The sequence below is a fragment of the Lacerta agilis genome, chromosome 13 (assembly GCF_009819535.1).
Source record: "Lacerta agilis isolate rLacAgi1 chromosome 13, rLacAgi1.pri, whole genome shotgun sequence".
In the NCBI taxonomy this organism is placed as follows: Eukaryota; Metazoa; Chordata; class Lepidosauria; order Squamata; family Lacertidae; genus Lacerta; species Lacerta agilis.
In genome coordinates, this window is record NC_046324.1 from 37,980,571 (window position 1) to 37,994,981 (window position 14,411).

Below are 14,411 nucleotides of genomic sequence, written 5' to 3' on the forward strand. Positions count from 1 at the left end.
TTGCATTCAGAGACCATGACCAAAGTTAGCAGAATTTGCAGGGAAGCAGTGTTCCTAAATACTGTGCTTTGGAACATGCAGGGCAACATTCCCCTGGTGTTCTTCCCACTTGCCTTCTCCAGGGTGACCCTAGGAGCTGACCCTCAGTGTCTGACTCACTTCCTTACACTCCAGTCAGCAGCTGTAAAACTCCTCTTTCATGCTGATTGGGTGGTTCTAAGATGCTGTAGGCTGAGACCCTTCTGCAGAAACAGCAATGACCCACCTCCGTGCAAACCTGGAGCCAAAAGTGGGCAACAACAAACCCCCAGCCCAGTGAGGAATAAGCATTCTGACTTGTCACAGAATGTTCAGCATCAACTGGAAAAGGAAGGGGGGTGAGGAAATGCCCTGCTGCAGCCCTTTACAGCAGGAGTGAGAACCCCTGTGGCACTCCAGAAGTAGGAGGACTCCAACTCCCATCATCCCTTACCATTGCCCATGACAGCAGGGCCTGATGGGAGTTGAAGTCCAAGGACATCTGGAGGGCAGCAGGTTCCCCATCCTTACCTTACAGCTTACAGAGTCGAGGGGGAAGGTACGGCTGGCTAGAAACCTGAATAAAAGCATTTCTACTAGGAGTTGACATGCTGCAACGTTTTGTTGCAGGTTGCACTTGCATGCTACCAAATGCCTCCCTTATGAATACTAAGAGTCTTGTTTCCTTCCCCTCCAAAATAACAGACAACTCATATACATTACTCAACCCGCCTGACCTTTGAACCATACATTTTGAAGAATTGCGTTGGACCGAGTGTACTAAAAGAGAATCAAAGAACATATTTCCTATCCAAGGCCTTCACTTAGCAATTTATTGCTTAGTTAAAACTCCTTGCGCTGCTTCTTATGTATTAACAGAGACATATAGTGGTCAGCTGAGCAGGGTTGAATTTGCATGAATTCGGCAAAGCAGAGAAGGCACGTCTTTCGCCACTAGTCCTTTCCCCTTTGTTTAGAAGACATCTGAAGGCAGCCCAGTTTAGGGAAGTTTTTAATGACTGATGTTCTAATGTATTTTTAATATTTTGTTGGAAGTCACCCAAAGTGGCTCGGGAAAACCAGCCAGACGGGCGGGGTATGTATGTATGTATGTATAAATAAATAAATAAATAAAATTATTATTATTATTATTATTATTATTATTATTATTATTATTATTATTATTATATGTGTGAGGCCAGTGGCAAAAGAGGGTGGAGCAGAAAACACACACACCAAAACCCTTTGTACAGTACACTAGTCTCAACACACACTCACAAAGGGTAATTAAAATTAGATGGCTTCTTTTTAGGAGTGGCTGGATTGTTTTTCTTTTATTGTATGGTATTCTGGCGTGTGCGCCTGTATGCAACACAACTTGTCTCCTTGGCTTTTGAAGTCCTATATGACATGCCAAAGATCTAAGAGGCAGGCGGGAATCTTTTACCTGCCAAAGGAAGACGAAGCAGATGATAATCCGGATGGGGGCGAGCCAAGTCCCATTAAAATACGTAATGAGATCTGTTAGCTTCTGCACGTCAACAGAGACCAAGTTTACAATTTCCCCCTCCGTCGTCGCCTTCTTAGCTGCATCTGACATGGCTAAGATCTGCAGGAGAGAAAATGAAACCCACAAGGCTACAAATTGACTAAGGTTTGGAAAAAGACAGTGACCGGCATCCCAAGATAAAGGACTCTGAATTCATTTTATGAAAATCTTTCAACCTGTTTGTCCTAAGGCAGAGGTGGGGAATCCTTTTCAGCCAGAGACAAAAGCAGGCAGAGTAGCGAATGTGAACTTTACCTTTGTACAATGACAACTGGTCCTGCTAGCTAGGGATGATGGGAGTTGGAATCCAAAAACAGCTGGAAACCCAAGTTTGGGAAACACCGGACAAGTGGATCAGGACCCACAGGTGGGTTGTGAAGCCATCCTGGGTAGGTCATGGCAAACCTGTTACTAAGGTAGACCAACTCAAAGAGGTGTCTGGACTAGAACACAGTCATCACAGGTCAAGGAAATAAACAACTACCTGACATTCAGAAAATACCTGAAGGCAGCCCTTTTTAGGGAAGTTTTTAATGTGTGCTATTTTTGTATTTGATTTCTGTTGGAAGCCGCCCAGAGTGGCTGGGGAAATCCAGCCAGATGGGCGGGGTACAAATAACAACAACAACAACAACAACAACAACAACAACAATTATTATTATTATTATTATTATTTTGACAAGACACTCATTTTCTCAATGAGTGCTCCAAAATGGCAGGAGAAAAGAAAGAACCCTTTTCTATAGGAAGGGTGATTCTGGCCAACCATATGCCCCACCTTCTATAATACTGCCCTTAGCAAGGGAGCTCAGAACCAGCCAGAAAAGTGATGGAATAGTGGTGCAATAGACCATCTCTACACATGGGGAAATTGGGCTGCTGTTCCACTGTGTTTAAAAAGGTCTGGTTTTCTGAGAGCTGAAAAAGCAACAGGGGAAACCTTGGAGAGATATTTTTAACCACGATGTCATGCAGATGTCCATAAAAGGGCCACGAAGAAAACATGGCTGTTTCACAGCAAATGTACAGTGTGGAAACAGGCTTTGCCCGTCAGTCTTCCTGGAGCCAGTTCACAGCAGCAATGAGATGGAAGGAAAACAAAGGAGATCAGCCAACGAACAGCAGGGTTTACCTTCCGATAAACAAGGCCTGTAACAGCAGTCTTCAGCCTCACTCCCAGCACAAGGCACATATACATGTATTGCTGCTCCAACAGTGTCTCAAGACAGGCTAAGAGGAACATCAGCGTAGCATAGAAATAACCTTTCCAATAAGGAGCCTCTGGATCAGTGATGAAATCTAGGAAGAGACTGCAAAAGGAGAAAGCATTGTCAACAACCCATCTGGAATGAGAGAGGAGCCGTCACAGCAATGCTCCAGTACGCAGTCTTTAGTTCTCCACGTACCTCAGTGTCTTTGGGATCAAAAACAAGAAGACGTCACCGAGGACTAAGCCAAGAGTCCCGAAAAGAAAATAGGTCCCAAACACGTTCCAGAAAGCTTTCAGGAGCGGCTTGCTTTTGCTATGTTCAGGCTGAAGCAGGACGGTGGTTTCCTCAGCGTTTTCACTACTTGCACGCTCTCTTTTAAATTTCGCGGAGTCTGCGATTCTGATCAACAAGGAAACAGAGAGCTCTAGCCTTCCATGTACTCAGTGCATCTAGAATCATAGAATCATAGAGTTGGAAGAGACCACAAGGGCCATCCAGTCCAACCCCCTGCCAAGCAGGAAACACCATCAAAGCATTCCTGGCAGATGACTGTCAAGCCTCCGCTTAAAGACCTCCAAAGAAGGAGACTCCACCACACTCCTTGGCAGCAAATTCCACTGTCGGACAGCTCTTACTGTCAGGAAGTTCTTCCTAATGTTTAGGTGGAATCTTCTTTCTTGTAGTTTGAATCCATTGCCCCGTGTCCGCTTCTCTGGAGTAGGAGAAAACAACCTTTCACCCTCCTCTATATGACATCCTTTGATATATGAATTCTGAATTCCTATTATCCAAATCCTTGTAGCCTTCTTCAGAAGCAGAGGGTGGTCCATTTGGGCAAATGGGGCAGTGCCCCACCAACTTCAGTCAGCCCCCACCTACCTGTATCCTTACCTACAGCCAGACCAGGGGGCGGCAATGGCAGCCAGCTGCCTCCTCCTTAGTCCGTGTAGAATTCAGCAGGGAGAAGAATGGGGACATAACTAGAATTCTTTTTTTTTTTTAAATGTCTCTTTATTGATTAAAATCATAACAAATAAAACTTTATCAAACAATATCATCCAATATCAGACAGTTTACACATATACCATCATACATACATATACCTTCCTACATACAACACACATCTTACAAACACTCATTTATTCTCACATACCTTACATACCCTCTTACTCCATTTGATATCATTCACTCTCGACACTTCCAATTATCCTCTTTGTATTTTTTGTCAAATCTTTCTTTAACATAACATACATTTTTGTTTCTCTCTTATTTCTCTTATAAATATCTCAATATTTTTCATTTACTTACTAAGGTTCAATCAAAGTCTGCTTCCAGGATTCCGTTTAAGCCACATTCCCTTAAATATTCTTTAAATCTCCTCCATTCCCTACAGACCTTTTGGTTAGTCTGTCCTCTTATTTTACCCGTTGTCTTAGCTAACTGTAAATACTCTATCATTAGATTTTGCCATTCAGCTATAGATGGTACAATTTTGCTTTTCCAATTTCTGGCCACTAGTATTCTCGCTGCAGTAGTGCCATACATACATAGTATTCTTTTTTCCTTTTTAATTTCCTCTGGCAAAATACTAATCATAAACATTTCCGGTCTTTTTTTGAAAGTACTCTTTGTCAATTTTTTAAGTTCTTCGTAAATCTGGCTCCAATAATTTTTTATTTCAGAACAAGTCCACCACATATGTTTGTATGACCCGATTTCTTTTTCACACCTCCAACACAAAGGGGACCCATTTCTGTACATTTTTGCTATTTTTTCTGGTGAGAGGTGCCACCTGTACATCATTTTCAATATGTGCTCTCTTAGATTGTAGCAAGCGGTAAATTTTATGTCCACTTGCCACAATCTTTCCCAATGCTCCATTAATATATTATATCCAAAATCCTGGGCCCATCTCACCATCACTGATTTGACCTCCTCCTCCTTCAAATCCCATTCTAGCAGTATGTTGTAAATACGAGAAATGTGTTTCCCCTTGCTTTGGATTACTTCCTTTTCAAATTTAGATTTTTCTTTTGCTATACCATTTTTTTTATCAATTATAAATCTTTGATGAATTTGAAAGTACTGCAGCCAATCATTGAGATGTTCTTTGATATCTTCATATTTTTTCAGATGTAGTTCACCCTCTTTCTCTTCTAATAACATACGATAAGTGGCTCTTCCCCCCTCCATATTTAATTTTTTAATTTTTATTACATCCAAAGGTGAGGCCCACAGTGGGATTTTCGGTTCTAATATTCCTCTATATTTTATCCAAATTAAATATAAAGATTTCCGAACTAGATGGTTAAGAAATCCCCTGTGGACCTTCACCTTATCGTACAGGAGGTAGGAGTGCCAACCATATCTGTTTTCCACCCCTTCCAAATCCAGTAGTTCAGGATCTTTTAGAGTTATCCACTCCTTTAGCCAATTTAAGGCTGCGGCCGCATGATATAGTTCTAAATTCGGCATGGCGAATCCCCCTCTTTCTCTCCTATCGGTTAACAATTCAAACTTAATTCTTGGTCTTTTCCCGTTCCAAACAAATTTTGCCAGATCTTTTTTCCATTCTTTGAAACATTTCACGCCCCCCAAGATTGGTATTGTCTGGAATAAAAATATCATCTTGGGGAGGACATTCATCTTAATCACCGATATTCTTCCCCATAATGAGAGGTGCAGTTTGTTCCAGCCCTCCATATTTGTTTTTATTTCTTTCCATGCCTTTTTATAATTGTTTTCAAATAAATTAATGCTTTTAGGTGTAATATATAATCCTAGATATTTGGCCTTGTTTTTTATTTCTAATCCTGTTAATTGATGTAATTCTTCTTTTTCTTTTTTATCTAAATTTTTGGTCATTAGAGTGGTTTTTTGATAGTTTATTTTTAAGCCCGCCACTTTGCCATATTCCTTGATGATATTTAATGCTATAGGTATATTCTCTTTTGGGTCCTGTGTTGTAATTATTAGATCGTCGGCGAATGCCCTCACTTTATAGATGTTCTTTCCGATCACTATCCCTTTCAAATTCTTTTCCTTTCTAATATTATTCAACAGAACTTCCAGCACCAAAACGAATAGTAGGGGCGAAAGCGGGCACCCTTGTCTGGTCCCTTTGGTTATTGGGAAGCTGTCTGTTACGTTCCCATTTATTATTAACCTCGCTCTCTGCTGTTTGTAAATTGCGTCTATAGCTCTCCTCAAATTTTCTTTAAATCCAATTTTTTCAATTTGCTTTCTCATAAACTCCCAGGAGACGTTGTCGAATGCCTTTTCGGCATCCAACAACAGTAGTGCAGCTTTCTTGTCTATTTTGAACTCTAGGTATTCGAGTATGTCTATTATATTCCTGGTATTGCTGGAGAGTTGTCTGCCTGGTATGAATCCTGTTTGATTAGGGTGAATTATGTCCTTGATTACTTCCCTTAATCTATTTGCGATTACTCCTGCAAATAATTTGTAATCACTGTTCAGGAGGGAGATTGGTCTATAATTTTTCATCAGATCGAGGTCCGCATCCTGTTTTGGGAGAAGCGTAACATACGCTTCTTTCCAGGAGTCTGGTATGCTTCCTTTTGTTAGTGCCTGGTTCATTAAATCTTTTAAAGGGCCAATTAATATTTCCTCCATTTTTTTATAATATTCTGTTGGTAGTCCATCAGGGCCTGGTGACTTCCTGGGTTTGCACTTTTTCATAACATTTTTTATCTCTTGTGTTGTTATCGGGGTGTCTAATTCTTTCGCTTTTTCCTCTATGTTAACTTCTAACTTATACTTTTCTAGATAGTTGTTTATCTCATTTCCGTCTTCCTCCTTTTTCTTGTATAATTCTTCATAATATCTTATGAAGTTTTCGATTATCATCTGTGGTTTGGTTATATACTTATCTCCTATCTTTAGCCTATTTATTGTTTTTTCATTTTTTCGTTTTTTCAGTTGCCAAGCAAGAAACTTGCTTGGTTTGTTTGCAAACTCAAATTGGTTTTGTTTCCAGATTTTAAGATTCCAATCCATCTCCTGCTCTATCTTGGTTTTATATTCTGTTCTTAGCATATTGATCTCTTTTATTAATTTCTCATTTTTCGGATTCTTATGTAGCTCTTTTTCTTTTCTGTTTAGGTCTTCAATTATTCTATTTTTCTCTTTTTCTTTCTCTTTTTTATCCTAATATTTTGTTTTATAAAGTAACCTCTCATAAATGCTTTTCCTGCATCCCAAACTGTTGTTTGGTCGGTTTCTTTATCATTATTTAGCTTAAAGAATTCCACTAATTCTTTTTTCGCCCCTTCCAAAATTTTTTCATCATATATTAGAGCTTCATTTAATTTCCACCTCCTTATTCCTGATCTCCATTCTGGTTTAACTTGAAGTAAGATTGACATAACTAGAATTCGTTGGCTCTGCCTGTCATTGGCTCTGGTTCCACCTACTATTGGACTCCCTGCCTTTCGCCCTACAGCTCCCAATGGGCAATAGCAACCACTGCTCTCCCAGAAGTATCATTTTCAGTGAATCTGTGAGCAGGTCAGCAATCTTGGCTGCTGCTGCTGCTAGGAATGGACAAATCAGTCAATTTTGACTTCTCCCAGTTTCTAAACCCCACCCCTTAAGTTCAGTTCTCCACATTTCCACACAGATTTGCAATTACTATTATTTTTAAAAAACACTCATGAAAAACCCACCAGCATTTTAACACAGACTTCTCCTTATACGCAGATTTTTGTACGTAATTTCCCCCTAACACGCACATTTTTACAAAACATTTTCCTGTAATATAATGAATTGCTGTATGGTATTTACCCTAGCGGGGACGCGGGTGACGCTGTGGTCTAAACCACTGAGCCTTGGGCTTGCCAATCAAAAGGTCGGCGGTTCGAATCCCCGCGATGGGGTGAGCTCCCGTTGCTCGGTCCCAGCTCCTGCCAACCTAGCAGTTCGAAAGCACGCCAAAAAGTGCAAGTAGATAAATAAGTACCGCTCCAACAGCATTTCTGTGTGCTGCTCTGGTGTTGATGTTCTGCTGTGCCAAAAGTGGCTTAGTCATGCTGGCCACATGACCCGGAAAGACTGTCTGCAGAGCGGACAAACACCGGCTCCCTCGGCCTGTAAAGTGAGATGAGCGCCGCAACCCCAGAGTCATTTGCGACTGGACTTAACTGTCAGGGGTCCCTTTACCTTTACCTTTATTTACCCTAGCATGTGCATTTTTTACACGTTACTGGAGAACTGCACTGCAACATTCAGAGAAGTGCAAATTTCAAAGGATGCTTGTGTTGTAGTTCATGCATTGTTTTGGCAAGTGTGAACTGGGTACCGTATATACCCGAGCATAAGCCGACCTGAATATAAACCGAGGCACCTAATTTTCCTACAAAAACATGGGAAGGCTTATTGACTCGAGTATAAGCCGGTTCACCTTTGCCGCTGTGGAGGAGGAGGTGGAACGAGCAGCCCGAAAGCAGCCCTTTGGGCTCCTCCTTCCTCTTCCTCCTTTGCCAAGTTTGCATTTATGCGAGCAATTCAGGAATGGAACAAGCTGCCTGGGGAGAGTAAAGAACCGCCGTTTTTGTACGCTTCTTAAGGAATGGTTGACTGGGGAGAGCGGGTGGCGGCACGAGCGGAGAGAAAGGGCCACTTTCTTGCCGCCCCCGCCGGCCGCCTCACTCGAGTATAAGCCGAGGCCAGCTTTTTCAGCACAAAAAATGTGCTGAAAAACTAGGCTTATACTCAAGTATATACAGTATGTCTGTCTTGAAAATGTGAACTGAATGTCTTTAGCTGCTGCCTAACACCAGACTCAGGGGTCACCTACATTAGGGATGGGAAACCTGTTGCCCTCCAGTTGCTGTTGGACTCCAATTCCCACCAGTCCCACAGCCAGCATGGCCAATGGTCAAGGCTGATAGGAATTGTAGTCTAACAACTTCCAGAGAGCCACAATGTCCTGTTCTCAACAGGGGGCAGCCAGATCCCTCCTCTGAAGATACCTGCTCTTCTGGAAATGTGAAGGACTAGCAGTTTCCTTCCTTCCTTCTTTCCTTCCTTGGTAGTTGTTCTTATGCATACACACAAAAGACACTTACTGCTTGGCTCTTGCACAACGCTCATTCCATGCATCTTCAATCTTGGTAACAATATCTTCAGAGGAATTTTCTCTCGCAAGTGACCACAGGTCTTCTGCTTGTAATGGCTGCCGATATCCCTTCCAGAGCAACCTATGAAACAGAGGGCGTTCTCAATCAATCGAGCGGAATAGATTATCTAGTCTGGGGTGGGGGTGGTCATCAACATTTCCCCCCCACCAGTGCACACATTTGGAATTTTGAGAGAGCGTGGTGGGCAATCTACGAGTTCCATGCTGGTGTCTCCTGCTTTTAGGCTACCAGGCCTTATAGTTGGTTTCCTCCTTTGGTGACACTGGCAATGGTGTCATTGATAAAGAAAAATGTAAGGGTTAGGTTACAGGTTTCACTTAGGGCTGCTCTTCATTCCTGAAAAGTACATGAAGGAGGATATTCGAAGAGTGACACTCCTCCACACTCCCTGTTTTAGTTCTATGTGCTTTTCATGGCTCACATTAATTCTACTGGGTCTGACTTTTTTACCCTGATCACTTGGAAGTGTGAGTGTTCATGAAATATTGCCATTCTCTCATTTTCAGAGGGGGCAGTTGATGATGGTGGGGTACGTAGCGGAGGATAAGTGACCAGCATAAGTGGCACTCATGGCACTCACTCAAAAATCTAAAAGGTTAGGGCTCCCTGATATATATATTATGAAGACTGAGAAGATGACCTGGTAAACTTTCTGGAAGAAAATTTGGCATATTAGCCACCTGAGGGTCAAGGACAGACAAAAGGAAGACCTTCTTCGCAGAGTGCACAAATCTTTGTCACAAGATGCCTTGGTGACCACTGGCATTGCGAGCCGGATTGGTAATTATGTTAGCCACATGATGCAACGTTGCTTATTTTCTTACCCAGCAAACCACCAAAATGTGATTTTGGAAGCAAAAGAGGCCCCAGCTTCAGGACACGGGTTCTGCAAATGTTTGAAAGGGGAGGGAAAGGACAGCTTTCAGGTCTACATACACATGTATACAATATTTGGTGCAGTGGGAAGAAGATACCTAACTGGGGTCTGCAATGGTTTCTGGTTCAAAAATGTCCATCACTAGCAACAGCATAAAGGGTCCTAACTAGGGATGGAGGAGAAAGTCAATTCGGTATACATTTAAAGCCTAATCTGTACTTTTCCAAAACAACGTGGGAACCAAAACACAGCTACCTTTAGAAATTCGCACTTATCCAAATTTTGGAATGCAATTCTCTGAGCAAATAATGTTTACAAAAATGCATATAGTAGGGGTAAAATTGCATTGAAATGAAGATATTAGCGAAAATAACATACAAGAATGCATTACGTTAAGGGAGATTGCTTGCATAACTGTGCACATGATTCAAAACTGTGCGAGAGAAGCTACCAGCAGTTCCATGTACATTGTCACTCATCCACACAATTTATTTGACTCCAAGGACCTCATATGAAGTTCTCAGAGAGCCGGTTTGAATTGTGAATGAGGATAACCTACATGTCGTTTCCCCAAATCTTTCAGATGCCAGATTAATGCCACTGAACATGTGGTTCTTACTGCAGAGGCCTGTTGAGAAATGACCATCCAGTGCGAACTGTCAAAAACATTTCTTTAAAACAGTTCATATCTGCACTTTGGGGTCATTATAGCGTGTTATCTGTCTATATGTATAAAACAAAGTCTGCTTCTTAATTCGTTCTTTGTTTTCCATTCTTTTAAGTTGCAATCATATGCATACTTACCTGGAAGTAAATCCCATTGAACTAAGTGGAATTTACTTCTGAGCAGACCTACATATGACCTTTTGGTTTTTGGAGAACATACCAACTCTTTTCCCTGTAGCAATAAGGACTATATACCTGGCATCTTAAAGGAAACATTGGAGGCTCTATAAATGAAAAGCAGAAATGCTTACGGCATCATTGCCAACTTTGGAGAAGAAAGGAGGGTGATCTACAAAGCAGCAGAGGATCAGTTCTGATACGACCAAGGTGAAACGAACGTATGAGATAACACGATGGACAGGTTCTTCTCTGAATCCCTGCAAAAATAAAAAAGAATTGCTTGTCATTATGCATATTTAGGAGACCATGTCCTCCTTCCCTACTGTAAAGGCAGCATTAGCTTCTCACCAGAAACAACAGCAACCAACAACCAAGTGGTTTATGCAGGATAACACTATCACAGAAATAGCTTTAGAATAGCTTTTGAAAGCTGCTTTTACATTTTTAAAATCTCAGGGGGGGGGGAGACATGGAACCCATCCATAAATAAAATCACAGTATTAAAAGGAAGTCAGGAGATACAGCAGTACGTCGGTTGTCGAACGTAATCCATTCCGGAATACAGTTCAACTTCCGAAACGTTTGACAACCGAGGCACAATGAGCGGCCTGCAATTTTAATTGAGAAAAATGAGGAACATACAGCGGAAGCAGTTCGACTTCTGAGGCGCGTTCGAAACCGGAAGCATTTACTTCCGGGTTTTCAGCATTCTAAAACCGAAATGTTTGGCTTCCAAACATATGAAAACCGAAGTACCACTGTATTAGCTTTCTTCAGAAAGTGAGGAGACTCTTGCGTCACATGATGAGATACTGAGCCAAACCCAAGGTGTTAATTTTGTTGTTGTTCAGTCGTTCAGTCGTGTCCGACTCTTCGTGACCCCATGGATCATGAGCATATAAAGCCTTAAGTGTCTTGGGATTCAAGCACCGAAAAGGGTGTGTTCTCTAACATCCAGCACCTCAGAGCCTACAATCAGCAAGCATGGCCTCATTGGTGGTGCCACCATTGGAGGTTACCAGGTTGGCACTGACCCATGACAGGGCCTTTTCAGTGGCGGTTCCTAGTTTGTGGAATGCCCTCCCTGGTTGAGGTATAAGAGCAACAGGAGTCTCCTAACAACTCTCAGCACCCTTAACACACTACAGCTCCCAGAATTCTTTGGTGGACGGTATGGCTGTTCAAAGTGGTAGCATAGTGCTTTAAATGTATGGTGTAAATGTAGCCTCTGACCCAGGAGGTAGTATATAGCCACTATGAGCAAGCAATTATAGACTTATACTTAATTATGGACTTGCACCTACCGCGGCATGTTGTATTTTGGAGCTAAAGGGAACGACAGAAGAGAGGAAGAAGAGTAACCAATACACCAGCAAAACGCCCGAAGACTGCACACCTTTCAGTCGTTCCATCTGGGTTAGAAATATCACCAGGACCTTTAAAAAAAAAAAAGAAGGCAGGGGGGAAATGCTTCATATAAAACATTTTAAAAAACATGGTCATACTAGGTTCAAATTTATTTCTATCTAGCCATCAAACCAACATGACAAAAATGCTGAACAGCATGAGAGTAACGCAGTGTAATGGCAACAGAAATGGATTTAGACCCAAATGCAAAGTACCGTATTTTACTGTGTATAAGACTAGGGTTTTCCCCTTATTATACTTGGATACATCTCTCCCCCCCCATTTTCTTAAATCTGCGCCCCCCCCCATTAGGGGGCGTCTTATACATGGGGGGGCGTCTTATAGACGGAAAAATATCCAATATAAACAACCCTTAAAATGCCAAACATCGCTGGTAGCTGGTAACGTGCCCCTCTTTTCAAACATGGTAAAACAAATTTGTGCCAACTGGGGGGAAAGTAACACCGAAAGGAATAAAAACATGAAACAAGGTTAAAAGTCTGAGTCTCCCTGGCAAGACACAGCATTCTTTTTTATGATGTTTTTGTTGTAAAAAGCACTCCCGCTAAAACACAATCCCGTTTGTAAGACATGGTCACACAATTGTACCGAATGGGGTTCCAGATCTTAATCGGGACCCTAGCGGGGAAGGTATGGGGTACTTTGGGGCTGGAGGTGCTTTAACCCTTTACTTGTGTTATTCTGGATCATGCCCAACACTTGGAATATGCACTGGGGGAATAAAAAACTCTTTTATTTTTTTCAGGGAAGGGCCCCTGGCTTTGTGCTACAGCATCTGTCTTGCAGGCAGGGGTTTCTCCCTGTGATCGAACCTGGGACTTCCTGGATGCAAAGCAGATGCTCTACCACTGAGCCTCAACCCTCTGCACACTTCTATGTGGCATCCCTTCAGGTATCTGAAGAGTGCTGCTCTCTCTCTCCCTTCCGTCTCCTCCAGCTGAAACGTGCCTAATTCCTTTCTCATGTGTGCACTGATTTTGAAGAGGACCAGGAAGTTTTGGGGTTTTTTGTTTGTTTAAAAAAGGTACAATGTGAAAAACACAAGAGAAAAATAATAAGTGTTACCATTGTGACCACTTGCAAAGGAGGAGCAATGATAAATCCCGGTGCACGAGGAATCCCCCGGGTTGCTTCCCAAAGGATGTAGAAGGCAGCTGAGAGACACAGCAAGAGCAAGGAAAAGCCAAGAACCTGGAAACAGGGAGAATACCTCAATTAGAACAGCAGACTCAAAGGAAAGAGTGGGTGTGAAAGGGGCAAAACAAAGGCATCAACATCTCACCTGTTTCTAGCCATGAAGAATGTAAGTTCTACACAGAGCAGACACATTGAACTAATTTAGGTTCATTCATTTCAATGCATCCAATGACTAAAACTTAGTTTGAGTAAAACCCTGAGGAAACAGAGGCATAAGTGTGCCTCTGGGTGATAGGTTCACAGAGTATTTGTCTTGATTTGTGAAATATACTCGGAGTCAAGTGTGAATTTCATGCTCTTTATTCAGCTCATAGTAGTGAGGAATGCAGTTCCCCCAAAACGTTTGCTTTATATACACTATTTACACAATGGGCCCCATGTGATTGGCTAATTCCGGGATACTCCTGTATGCCAATCGGATTGCGGATTCACTTCCACCTGGAGCTGGATTGGGTGGCTCCTGCGAACCAATCAGACTGCTGCATTCTGGATTCTATTGTTCTAGGACCAATCAGACTGATGCATTCTGAATCCTATTGTTCTAGGACCAATCAGACTGCTGCATTTTGGACCCTATTCAACTCAGTACATAACAATTTGCTTGCACATAGCTTACACAAGGTTCAACTATGTCCAGTCTTATTTTAGTGGGGCTGCCCTTGAAGATGACTGTGAAACGACTTCCGGTTTGGTGCCGGGTAATGGCGGACGGGAGCTGAAGAGCTCCGGTTCCCCGAGGGGTTTTAGGGGTTACTGAGCCTGCGCCTCGGGCCCCTCAAAGCCACGGGAAGAGCGTCCCGTGGACCGCGATCTCGTGGGTCCCAGACGTGCCGTCCCCGCTCCCGATTGACCCTCGTAAGGGGGAAAATCGGGTGAGTGAGGCTCCGACACGGGACTGAAGAGACGACTGCCCCCGGAGAACAAAGCAGCGATCCCGCCAGACTTGAGCGCCAAGCATTTCCTGTCAATTTAAAGAAAAAGAAAGAACCCCGGCTGCTGTAAGTACGGAACTAATTGGATTACAATTTAACAATTGGCAACCGGGAGGGATGTCAAAAGGAAGCCCGTCCCTCTCCTTTGTTGTGCAGAGAAGGTAATTTAGTCTCAAGTAGCTGCAGCTGCAC

At 42.5% G+C, this 14,411-nt stretch overlaps 1 protein-coding gene across 4 annotated transcripts in view; it reads right to left on the reverse strand.

Moving 5' to 3' along the window:
• LOC117056251 (multidrug resistance-associated protein 6-like) overlaps positions 1-14,411 on the reverse strand; it is a 42,138-nt gene that overhangs the window by 22,184 nt on the left and 5,543 nt on the right. For 3 of the 4 annotated variants that reach the window (XR_004427717.1, XR_004427718.1, XM_033166433.1), the window contains exons 3-10: positions 13,156-13,281; positions 11,967-12,098; positions 10,794-10,919; positions 9,764-9,825; positions 8,868-8,999; positions 2,974-3,177; positions 2,700-2,877; positions 1,466-1,627 (exon numbers count right to left, since the gene is read on the reverse strand). Coding sequence is in view for 2 of the 4 variants with exons in the window: in XM_033166433.1 (XP_033022324.1) it covers positions 1,466-1,627; positions 2,700-2,877; positions 2,974-3,177; positions 8,868-8,999; positions 9,764-9,825; positions 10,794-10,919; positions 11,967-12,098; positions 13,156-13,281 (1,122 nt within the window). In the remaining 2 variants the exon portion in view is untranslated. The remainder of the gene's footprint in view (positions 1-1,465; positions 1,628-2,699; positions 2,878-2,973; positions 3,178-8,867; positions 9,000-9,763; positions 9,826-10,793; positions 10,920-11,966; positions 12,099-13,155; positions 13,282-14,411) is intronic. The other variant, XM_033166434.1, reaches the window with a different exon arrangement.